The sequence below is a fragment of the Wyeomyia smithii genome, chromosome 2 (genome assembly GCF_029784165.1).
Source record: "Wyeomyia smithii strain HCP4-BCI-WySm-NY-G18 chromosome 2, ASM2978416v1, whole genome shotgun sequence".
Lineage (NCBI taxonomy): Eukaryota > Metazoa > Arthropoda > Insecta > Diptera > Culicidae > Wyeomyia > Wyeomyia smithii.
The window spans coordinates 63,551,191-63,563,999 of NC_073695.1; the positions used below are offsets into that span (position 1 = coordinate 63,551,191).

Below are 12,809 nucleotides of genomic sequence, written 5' to 3' on the forward strand. Positions count from 1 at the left end.
CAAAAATAGCATCTGTAGTCGATGTTTGGTTGCTTTGCATCATCTCGATCAGTTTAGGCTGCTTTCAGGAAAATTGGTTGTAATATCTGCTTTATTTGCATGGGAAAACGCCCCCTCCTCCCTTTCCAACTATGAGAGTTGTAGACATTTCTTGCCCTCAAAAACTTCCACATGTCAAATTCGGTTCTATTTGCTTCATTAGTTCCCGAGGAATGTAGAAATTAGTGTAAGATTTGTATAGGAGCCCTCCCTTCCAGAAGAGAAAAAAACCTTTACATACCAAAATTGGTTTTATTTACTTGATTAGTTTTTGAGTTATTTTTTTTTTCTGTGTGGACTCATCACTGCGACCAGAGCTTAGATCTATTATGATATTGTCCAGGTGTTTTCTGTACTCCGCACTTCATATTATTTGCAGTATCACTATTGAAGTAAGTGATACGCTTATCATTCATATCAGTGCTTGTGTGTAATTACCATTTCGTTTCAAGCTTACTGCTCTACTATACCGAGCCTCTGTCCATTCTAACAATATCGCCTAGTTACAATTCCCTGGAGAGAACTTTCATATGTTACGCACACCAGTTTTATTATAATAGGGACTTATTTTTGTTAGGAGGAGAGTCAACAGGGGTACTGTAGAATCCAGATTGAAGGAAGGGTACGTGGAGGGGAGCCTGAGAATAAACCCATGCTTAAAGTCTTTTGACAACCGAATGGCCTGATTCTACTAAGATTCGAACCCACGCTACTCGCTTACCAAAGCGCGGACTCTATACCCTTGCGGCTACGGAGCTCCCCTTTTTGAGTTATACAAAAATGTATGTTTCATCTGCATGGAAGCCTTCCCTTTCAGAGGAGAGTAGGAAGTCAAATTTCCACAGAAATAATTTTTGCTCCCACCTCCACATGCCAAATTTGATTCCATTTATTTGATAGGTTCTCGAGGTATGCAGGTATGCAGAAATTTGTGTTGCATTTGTATGGGCCCTTCCCTTCCTGAAGAGGGATGGTTGTCGAACCGCCATATTAAAGTTTATAACCTTTTAAATGCAGGAATTTGTGTTTCATTTGTATGAGAACCCTCCCTTACAGAGGAGGGAGGGGTGTGCAACTACCACAAAAATATTTTTTGCTCTCAAAAACCTCAACTTTCAAAATTTAATTCCGTTTGTTTGATTAGTTCTCGAGTATGCAGAAATTTGTGTTTGCTTTGTATGGGACACCTCCCATCCAGAGCAGGGAGGGGTACCAATCTATTATAAAATAATTTCTTGCTTCCAAAAACCTCCACATGCCAAATTTGGTTTCGTTTGCTTGATTGTTTCTTGAATTGTGCATAAATTTGTATTTCATTTGTTAGGGAGGCCAAGTCCAAAGGCCGAAACGTCGGACAGAAAACATAGTAGCGCTTCGATCCATTGTTTAGACTGAAGAAGCCGTATTTCCCTTAGAATTTCATGAATAGAATTTCAAAAAATTAATTTTAAATAATTATCGTAAAAATCTATTTTTTAAATTTATTTCTTCTGCTGCTAGAAAACTGAACGTTCAGAAAAAATTTCAAGACAGAATGGCTTGTTTGTATCACACAATTATGACGCCTACCAGGAGAAGTACGTGACGTGACACAAAAGAACATGAAGCTCATCTACCTCATTCATCGTGAATCCATGGATTCTGAAAAAGATCACCGATTCTACGATTAGATATGCTTCAGTGGCTTGAAGTGTGTCAAATGATGCTTCTTTGATATTCAACTTTTCGTCGGAAGCGTCAAATTAGGATACTTCAAATTACAGTTCGATTATAAAACAAGAACTTGTGAATAAAAAGTTGATCAAGTGGAGCACGACCTGCGGGGCCTCTGTAGACGCCGTGGCGAACGGCAGCCATGGACCAAATGTTTGTCAGCTAAAAACATAATAGTTATAACTTTGTTGGTTTCCGGGCTGATTTATGAACAATTTTTAAGATTTTTTTCTTTAAAATAATAATTCAATATTTGTTCGAAGACAAATGGACATATTACTTTTTCATTCAGGGCACAGATTGTGCCAGTTTCACTCTGAGTTATCATGTCAGTCTGCAGTTTTGCTTACCTTCCAAACCGGTTAGCCATCCAACCGCCACTGAATCCTCCAAGCATACCGCCGATGGCGAATATTGACACCGCCACCGAGTACAGCTGCTGGATGAACTCTTCACTGATGTCCTCCCCGTACCGGTCCTTGTACACGTCCTTCATGAAATTCTCGATGTTGACTTCGGGCGCGTTGATGACACCGGTATTGTAGCCAAATTGCAGCATCCCGAGTACAGCCGCAAAGATGGCGTACGTCAGGAAGAACGTTAGACCCTGGCAGCGAGAAGAAAAAACTCGTGTTAGGTTGCGTGTTGGTTTTAGTGCGAATTGTGCGGGTGAAAATAAAACAACAAAATCTGTAAATAGTTTTATTCGATTGAAACAATAGATACGTACAAATAATAATATTACTTAAAATAAACCCCGTGAGGATGAAAAAAAAACAAATCAAAACAGAGGATTGTTTTTATTCATTTTCAAACAATCATCGCAACTGCCGATACTGACTTGCTCTAATAAACGTAATTTTCGCCGGTGTGTGTGTTCCTCCAGCCGGTCCACGTATTCCCGCAGCTCTTCGATCTCCTCCTTCACCTGTTGCACCGTATCGAGCTCATGCTTGATTTGTACCATATCACGTTTCACCTGTCGGAGTGAAGAGTGTGTGTATGTGTGAGAGAGAAAGAGAAAGAAAACAGGGGACAAAGTGAGTGGGAGTTTGATTTGATTTGCTGTGGGCTGGTGATGAGAGCATAGGTGAAAAAAAAACGCAAACTCCGGTACCGAACTGACGACGATGGCTTTCGCTCTGGGGGGAGAAGAAAAAAAAAATCCTGAACAACGTTTGATTTTTTTCGTTTTTTTCTTCGTTGGCGAACCCGACACTTCGACTGCTTTGAAACGTGGAAAGACTCAATTATTTTGTGTTTTGGGAACATTAATTGGATTACGAGTTGGGTTAGCTTTTTTCCGGCATGTTGTTGGATGCTGAGTTGGAAACTTATCTGAAACGGACTAACTAACTCTGTGTGGGAATGTTCTAGAATTTATTTCTACAAGAATAAATAAGAAGCATTTTCGCAATATTTCATTTACTGTAAAATGAACTAGAAAATATTCCTAATTCTAATTCTATTTGAATTGATAATATTTTTTTATATCCATTAGTTACAAATAACCATGCGCATCCATCAGGTGGAGGCTTTTGGTTGATGATCACATTTCAACTTCATTGATTATAATTGATAATTTAATCGTCCCTTCTATCATCTTATGAATTGGAACCAAAGAGCGTTCCGTGACCATCATCCTTCAGTTCGCCTTCATTTAATGCTTTTTTTTTCTTTTACTCACCTCCGAGACTTCGGTCTGGCAGCTCTCCACTGACTTGGTGAGCTCCTGCAGTTGCGTCCGGATCTCGCAGAGGGCGACCGTCGTCTCGAGATGCCGGTCACCCCGCTGCAGATCGTCTAACTTCGCTGACAGATTCATGCTCATCACGCTGACCTGCTTCTGCAACCTGCACGCGTCGTCCGGTGTGACAACACGGCAAGGAAAGAATAAATGGTAAAAAAGATATCATCAGTTTTGTAGGGATCTGTTTGGTTGTAAGTTGCTGGATTTGTGATTGGAGAAATGCACGTGTGTTGGTGGGATGCGGAATCGATTGAATGTGGCTGGATTTCTAACTGATAGCAAATGACAGAAACGATTTGATTGTGTTTTGACTGGAGGGTCATGAAAAAGATGCACTTTAGAATGATACAGAAGAGATAGAATAAAGGTAGCACTAGCAAAACGAACGCCAAGAAAGTATCTAATTTTGTGTCACAAATGCAAATGTCTCTGTCCCGTTGGTGCATTTGCAATGACGATGAAATTTAATGACTGACATGATGAGTAACTGGGTTTTTATTACATCAAGAAACGTAACTAGAGATGCGACAGAATAAAAGCGGGTGAAAGTTCTCTGCCCCAAAGAGTTTTCTTTCCGTTGAATTGAAATATGACTTGATAGGTTCGGTACAAAGCATGGTTTGAGATTGAATGATCACAGCGAATTTCGGGGCAACAAATGTCTTCAAATCCAAGTATGTAAAAATAAAAATTTATGTATAAAATTAACAAAAAAATAATATGAACATATAGTACCTAAACAAAAATAGAAAGATGTTTCACTAAAAACGCTACATCGCATAACTTTTTGTTACCAGAACATATTAAAAAAATGATTGCATTCGACTGTTTTAGTTGAAATCTGTAACTGATGAAAACTTATCATTTCAATCCTAAAGCGAATATATTCTCCAGGTCAATATTACGCGTGTTTATGTTTTTGTGTCTTGTGAACATGAAGCTGTGAAGACTTGGATCGACTCATGATGAGACCCCAATTATTGCCCAGCTCCAGAATCGGTCGGCATTGTGCAGGATAAACCCTGTTTGAGGCAACTAACGGCTTCCGCTTGGATCCCTATTAAGAGCTTCGGGCCTAATGGGATGTGGTATACTGTGCGTAGAAATGATTCGGAACATTCCAGACAGTTATCCTTGAACCCCCCCGCCCATTTTTTCCGTCCAAGCCCAGCTCATCAAAGTTAGTGTCACTGCGGTTCGGCTGCTGCGGTTGTAACATCGGCTTCTCGGATATGACCGAGGGCTAGAGAAAGCAAGCGTACGCGAAACCTAGCCTTCATGTATGTCTAAATTTGGGGTTTCATTCGGTTGCCATTGCAGAGCAGAGAAGAAGCATCGACTCTCTTCCTCTCCTCGGTTGCTCGGTACTTTGGCATGCCGATAAAACTTTGCTGGTTATTTTAACGTTTGTTTGAGTTTTGAAACTAACACGACCCGACCTGGTGGTGGCGGGTGCGACGAGGGAACGCGACGTTGCGTGAGAGCTGGGGCACATAGTCAAGTTGGAAAGCTACAAACTGAACTGAAAGGATTCTTATTAATATGTAGGACGGGAGGCGTACCGGGTTAACCTCTTTTGTGTCTTAATTCTTTCGGTAAACTTTTCTACCCGGGTTTGGCTTCCTATTCGTACGGGGTTTTACGGGTATCTTGAGGTGAAGTTTTTTTTTAATTTTCTGCCATTCGTGCATAAATTATCCCACAAATCGCACTTCGACAGCTTTCGGTTGAGGTGGAAATTGGGGAGATGAGCGGCTTTAATCCCGATGATGACAAAATGAGGGGTGAAAGTTTTAAGTCGACTCACTGTGTTCTTTTCTTTAAGATTGTGGTAGGGTTTCGGATTCTGAAGCAATAATTTATTTAACGTCATGCCACCAACCATTTCTTTTGGGGTTTTACGCAATCATTACAAACTGAAAATAAATTAAAGATTATAGTTTTTCAAGCCGCCTCGGAAGTGCCCAGAGTCTTCAGAGACTTCAATGAAGTTTTCACGTGAGCAGATGTAGAAGCGACGAACTCGCCGAGCAATTACTTGCGGCCTTCTGGCGATCTCAGTGCTCATAAGTGGCACTAAAATTCACAAAAAGGGCTAAGAAACTAAAATCTTCCATATTTTTTCCGATATTGTTTTTGAAACATTTAAAATTAAAATTAAATGCTGACAAAGTTAGAGAGGTTGAAAAAAAAAAACTGTCAAAAATGTAAAAAAATGCAAAAATAGTAAAAACGATTGTTCAAAAAATGTCTGAAATATCAAAAACGTCAAAATTGTCAAAAATGCCAGAAACGTCAAAAATGTCGTATATGTCAAAAATGTAAAAAAAGTCAAATATGTCAAAAATGTCAAAAATGTCAAAAATGTCAAAAATGTCAAAAATTTCAAAAATGTCAAAAATGTCAAAAATGTCAAAAATGTCAAAAATGTCAAAAATGTCAAAAATGTCAAAAATGTCAAAAATGTCAAAAATGTCAAAAATGTCAATAAATGTAAAAAATGTCAGAAATGTCAAAAATGTCAAAAATGTCAAAAATGTCAAAAATGTCAAAAATGTTAAAATGTCAAAAATGCCGTAAATGTCGAAAATGTCAATAATGTCGTACATGTCGAAAATGTCGAAAAACGTCAAAGAATGTCAAAAAATGTCAAATAGTCAAAAAATGTAAAAAATGTCAAAAAAATAAAAAATGTCAAATATGTCAAAAATGTCAAAAATGTCAAAATTGTCAAAATTGTCAAAAATGTCAAAAATGTCAAAAATGTCAAAAATGTCAAAAATGTCAAAAATGTCAAAAATGTCAAAAATGTCAAAAATGTCAAAAATGTCAAATATGTCAGATAATGTCAGAAAATGTCAGAAAATGTCAAAAATGCCAGAAAATGGCAGAAAATGTTAGAAAATGTCAGAAAATGTCAGAAAATTTTAAAATGTCAAAAATGTCAAAAATGCCAAAAATTTCGAAAATGACAAAAATGTCAAATGTCAAAAATGGCAAACTGTCAAAGATATTAAAAATGTCAAAACGACAAAAATTCTAATGTATTGAAAATGTAATGGATGTCTAAAATGCCAAAAATATCTAAAATACCGAAAAAGTCACAAATTTCAATGATTTTAACCCGTAAAGACCCGGGACGAAACTTGTTTTTTGAAAATGCTCGTGCTTAGTACTGGAACGGCCGATTTGGGAAAACTTAGAATTTTATTCAAGGGGAATAGTTGCTCTAAGTTTTAGTAAGAGGGCCACCCATCTGGACCCCTCCCCGTTTTCGTGAGACGCAAATATGACTGTGTTTTTTTCAAATTTTTCAAACAAATTGAGCAAACACTGGAAATTTTCATACGTATCAATTGCTACATGTATCAAATCATGTCAGGTGGATGAAATATGGTATGTAAGAGTGAATTTTGGAGTTTCAAAATTATTTCAGTACAAATTCACAAAACTACGTATTTTTATAAAAAATCAAACAACAAAACCGTTCTTCAAATTTGAAGCTCTACATTTTTGCGGTAAGATCTCCTGAATCCATACGAGATGAAAAATTTATTTTAGTATGCAAACATTTTGAGCAAAACCAGTTTAAATTCACCAAAATACGTATTTTCATGGAAACCTAATTTTTTCAGTCTCCCGCGGTAGGTTTCAACTTAACTCTTCAATTTTCAAGCTCTATATTTTTAGAGTGACGTCTCCTGAATCCAAAGATGGTGAAAGATTTTTTCTAGCATGCACAGATTTGGAGAAAATCAAGTTTTCATAAGAACTCGTACTTTAGTGAATTCAAACTCGTTTTTTTCTAAATCTGTGCATGCTAGAATAAATCTTTCAGCATCTTTGAATTCAGAAGCTGAACTTGAAAATTGAAGAGCCAAGTTGAAACCTACTGTGGAAGACTGAGAAAATCAGGTTTCCGTGAAAATACATACTTTAGTGAATTTAAACTCGTTTTTTTCAAAATATTTGCATGCTTAAATAAATATTTCATCGCATATTGATTCAGGAGACCTTACTTCAAAAATATAGAGCTTAAAATTTGAAGAACGATTTTCATATTTGAATTTTTATGAAAATACGTAGTTTTGTGATTTTGTACTGAAAAAATTGAAAAACTCTAAAATTCACTCTTACATACCATATTTCATCCACCTGACATGATTTGATACATGTAGCAATTGATACTTATGAAAATTTCCAGTGTTTGCTCAATTTGTTTGAAAAATTTGAAAAAACACAGACATATTTGCGTCTCACGAAAACGGGGAGGGGTCCAGAGCGGTGGCATCTTTACCAAAACTTAGAACAACTATTCCCCTTGAATAAAAGTACAACTTTACCCGAATCGGCCGTTCCAGTGCTGAGAACGAGCATTTTCAAAAAATAAGTTCCGTCCCGGGTCTTTACGGGTTAAATACAGTAAGTTTCCGTTTTTGGCCACCAAATTTAAAACTTCAGTAGCCGAAACTGAACCCGTGCATTTCAGACTTCAAAATTTCTATGAGGATTTATTTATTTATATGATTTAATAGGGTTTTAAAAGAATCAGTCGTATATAACGTACAGTAATAACAAACTTCAAATTTGTCGTCACTTTTATTCTCCCGCAGCGCATGTACAACAGCGACTGTGACGTCAAACTCTCTGTTCCATTTGAAAGCAAGTGAGTGAAAACGGCGGCTGGTTTTTTCATTGCCAGACTTGACTCTTTATCAAGTCAATTTTTTATCCATTTGATGAGTAACTGCTACCAATTAGTCTTCTGATAATTTTTTAATCGATTTTCAAAGGTTGAATTTTGCGCTTTGTGATATATCATTCAAGGTGAACAGCATTTTATCAGGTTTGCTTCACTTGAAATACATTATGAAAAATATATACTTTGCGTGTAAAAAAACAGGGAAAAGAAGGCAAGAAGACCTCGCGGAGGGATTCCATCGTCACAAAATGATTGACAGAACAGCCTCTCACATAACTAAGTGTATGTCTACGGCATATCAATGGTGTTAATAGTTAAGCTTGTTAGAAATCATCAGGCGTAAGATGTTTTCAGTTGAATCATTTTCAACCTAGAACGGGTGTCAAAATCAGGTCAGTTTGTTGTAAAAATTATGGTATACTATGTACTATGAATGTTGCCTAGAACAGAATTCTTTTGTTGACAAAAGCGGAGTGTGCCAAAAACGGAGGATGCCAAAATCGAAACATGCCAAAAACGGAAACATACTGTATGTCAAAGACATCAACAATTTTAAAAAGGTTAAATCTGACAGAAATTTCAAAATCTCAAAAACAACATATGCAGGTCGAATTCGATTGTATATAGACTTGATTATAATGATGTATGATTCGAATGTATATAATTTTAGACTTGGAAATTTTGTTTTTTTCAAAAATGAACTATCAAACAGGAGAGGGTGTCGGAAATAGTTATTTTTGCGCTACATGATCAATGGACGTTCCCTAATTGATTCATAGAATATAGAAATGTAAAGGAGGAATAAAAATGAATAAGAAATACATATCAACCAAATAATAAAAACAAAATTTAAATTATTAAAAATAAATAAACAATATTGGAAAAATTAAAAAATATCTTAAAAATATTTAAAAATATTAAAGACATCAAAATAAACAACATCAAAAAAAAAAAAAAATATTAAACAAAATTTTAAAAACCATAAAAAATTATTGCAAAATATTTAAAAAAGTAAACAAATCAATATTCACTGACTCAATTTTTTCTTTACGTTTGACTGCATTTACCTACATTAACTATAACTTCAAGATACACTCGATTATATGTAGGGTAAGGGAGGGTTTTTTCGGCAGCACTTAAAATAGGGGTTAGGTTGTCAGGGTTAGGGGGTCTATCTCAGCGTAAAATCTCAGGGGTTAGGTTGTTTCAAGCTGAGATTCTATTTCAAGTACTGAGCAGCTCCACAAAAATGTCCAAGTTTTAATATTTTTCTCATTGTCATTTTTGATTTGGCTGAAACTTTGCATAGACGATGCAATAGGTGAAAGATGCCATTTTGTTTTTTCTTCATATGATGCTTTTTTGTGCTATTGGTGTATTTTTTTGGAATTCGACTCATATTTGAGAAGCTATTGAAAAATGCTATTTTGTGAAGGTATTGATAATTACAAATATTTTTAGGGCCAAAACGGTTTGTGTAATCGGTGTGACGTCTTCGACGAAGTTGTGGATAATATTTTTATCTCTTAAAAAAAAAAAAAATAGACACCCTAAAAATATTATTTTTTTTAAAATTAATTATCTAAAAAGTAAATTTTTTGAAAATCTATTTTTTTCATAAAAACTACAAATACTACTACATTAGATTTTCAAAGAATGAGCTATTTTAGATAAATAGTTTTTAATTTTTCTTTGAACTCTTTTTTCAAAAACTAAATAATTTTTTTTGGGTGTATATTTTTTCGGAAAGACAAAAATTATCTACAACTTTGCCGAAGACGTCGCACCGATCAAACAAACCGTTTTTTTCCCTGAAAATATTTGCAATCATCAATACCTTCCTAGAATAGCATTTTTCAATAGCTTTTCAAAAATAAGTCGTAATTCAAAAAATTAATCCAAGAACCGAAAATGGCATCTTTTGCCTATAGAAACGTCTATATTTTGTAGATTCATCGGCTTAATCAGTCCGTGTATAGAAGCAAAAACGATTTTTTGTTTCTTAATCCGACAGTTTCGGTGACTTTATTTCACCTGTTTCAAGGAGTAGAAAAGATTATCGTTTTATTGTTCAGTGTGTTGGTGTCCAACATAGGTTGTCTGGTGTGTATTGCAAATGGCGTCTTAATTTGGTGCATATGTCTCTATTTTTGTGTGCACAATACTATATAACAGTTATCACTTTTTCTAGCACTGCTTTTTCTAGCACTATATTACTTCGAGTGGTATTTAATTAATCAGAGCAATAGGTTTTGTGTCCTTTCCAGTAGTCTACTATTTCTTGAACGTCTATACAAAGTTTCAGCCAAATTAAAAATGGTTTGCTGTTCGTTTTTTTGTTCTGCTGCCGAAAATACTCTCCTTTACCCTAGATGTAATCGAGTCCGACCTGTACCTTGTAGTTAAAGTTTATGTGGGTAAATGCAGTCAAACGTAAAGAAAAAATTTGGTCAGTGTATATTGCTTTGTTTACTTTTCCAAATATATTCTTAATATTTTGCAATATTTTAATTTTTTTTCAATTCTAATCATTTTTTTTTATTTGATGTTTTGTTTATTTTCGTTTCTGATTTTTGAAAGATTTTTAAAATATTTTTTTTTTGAGATTTTTTATTTATTTATAATAATTTTAATTTTCTTTTTATTAAGTTTGTTATTTTTTTACTCATTTTTATTTCTATTTTATTTTGCTATATTTCATGAATCAATAATAAGTTTTAGTCTTTCGATTTCTATTTCACTAAATATAATCGAATTTTATATATAATCAAACAGGGATTTTTTTTATATATTTTACATAAATGTTTTGTTGTTTTCCGATAAATAAGAAAAATTTTATTACTAACTCATCCCCCCAAAAGTCAGAAATCACATTTGTTACAAAGAAAAAAAAAACATGTCTGATGTAATTGCAAATTTTGATCAGTGTATATTTATTTGTCGACTCGTTTTTTTAATATCTGAAGACTTTGAAAAATTTAAATTTGTTCTAGTTTTTTATTTTTAAGAATATATTTTTCAGGTGTTTTGAATTGTTTTTAAATATTTTCAGATTAAAGTCATACCTCGATATAAGGCAACTTCGATATAAGGCAACTTCGATTTAAGGCAACCTCGATATAACGTAACTTTTTTTAATTTCCCAAATTGAAGTACAACAATCATTTTTGAGGTGTGTAATGTTCCGAATAAATGTTTTAAGTAAGTTTTGAAATCAATAAGTAGCGTAAAATGGGGTAAAATTGACATTTATTTTTTGAATATTTTGTGACTGGTTATTAGAGTGTCCCAAAAAAAATTGATGTTGAAAAAGTCAAGGTGCTCAGCCCTAAATTGAAAGATAATGTTATTTATAGCATTTTTGTAGAACATTTCGACTTTCTAAAAAATTGTTTTCAGGTTGCCCAAATGTGATTAATGAAAAAATGGATGACTCTTTTAAGCTGCAAACCCACTTTTTTGCACGTTTTTCAAATCTGTTCGATTCCTACATTTTTCTATATATTTTTTTATTTTTGTGTGGTTGTTATTGAATATTTCACATGGTTCGGTTCAGCATTGCATTTAGTTTTATGACTCCCAGAGCCCATTGAGCATCACAGAAAAAATAATTTTTCTTATGATTTTTAAATAAAACCTTTCAAAACACAAATAAAAAAATTTTGAACCAGAACTGAAATTTTCGTTGTAAAGCGGGATTCACGACGAAAATTTACATGAAAGAAGATACTTGATATCTTATCGGGGAGCTGAGATATTGGCATTTTTCTATGTGATGGAAAACTATGCATTTTAACAAATATGTTAAATAACTGTTTTATTTTGGGAGATAAAAAATAACAATGTTAAGAAAACAAATGCGTTTTTGGATGGCTAATGACTTAGTTGAAGGTTTAAAAATTCGGAAAATCTGCGAAAAAAGGCAGAACGAAAATTGTGATTTTTAGTGCCTTCTAATAGAAAACTCAATGTTGCACGTAATATATGAAAGATATAATCATAATGTCTTTGGTAAAGTTTAAGATAGCCTAAAACTTTGCCGAAGACACATTGCGTCTATCTTATTCTGATTAAAAAGTAAATTTTTTATCTCACTCATTGGTGGATTGATCACCCATCTTTCTACATTCAAAGATGCATTTTTGAATATCCTGAAACTTCTCCGAACATAGCTTATGACTATAATCATCATTTGAATCACTGTTGAGGAAACTATTCGCACAAACGGCAAAATAAAACACTGTGCAATGGAAATATTGAGCTTTAGTGGCATTTTTGAGAAAATGCATAGTTTTCCATCACATGTAAAAACGCCAATATCTCAGCCCCCCGATAAGACATCAAGGATCTTTTTTCATGTAAATTTTCGTCTCGAATTCCGCTTTGCAGGCAAAATTCAAGTTCTGTATCAACAAAATTTTTATATGTGTTCTGTTTTTTTTTTATTAATTTATGAATAAATTAATTAACAAGCAAAGCCTTGGTGCTACATTCCGATTCGGAACTTGACCTTCTGTTTACTATACACAGACTTCGCAGCCAACTGTTGAGTGTACAGGACAATTGCGGGGCTAGGCGCTACGATCCTACTGACACTAACAGTCT

General features: G+C 34.4%; 1 protein-coding gene across 27 annotated transcripts in view; it reads right to left on the reverse strand.

The window, feature by feature from the left end:
• The window catches only part of LOC129721480 (glucose transporter type 1), a 551,257-nt gene that overhangs the window by 151,041 nt on the left and 387,407 nt on the right, over positions 1–12,809 (reverse strand). For 26 of the 27 annotated variants that reach the window (XR_008727400.1, XR_008727398.1, XR_008727397.1 and 23 more), the window contains 3 exons: positions 3,440–3,605; positions 2,594–2,731; positions 2,103–2,359 (listed from right to left, as the gene is read on the reverse strand). Coding sequence is in view for 23 of the 27 variants with exons in the window: in XM_055674105.1 (XP_055530080.1) it covers positions 2,103–2,359; positions 2,594–2,731; positions 3,440–3,605 (561 nt within the window). In the remaining 4 variants the exon portion in view is untranslated. The remainder of the gene's footprint in view (positions 1–2,102; positions 2,360–2,593; positions 2,732–3,439; positions 3,606–12,809) is intronic. The other variant, XM_055674111.1, reaches the window with a different exon arrangement.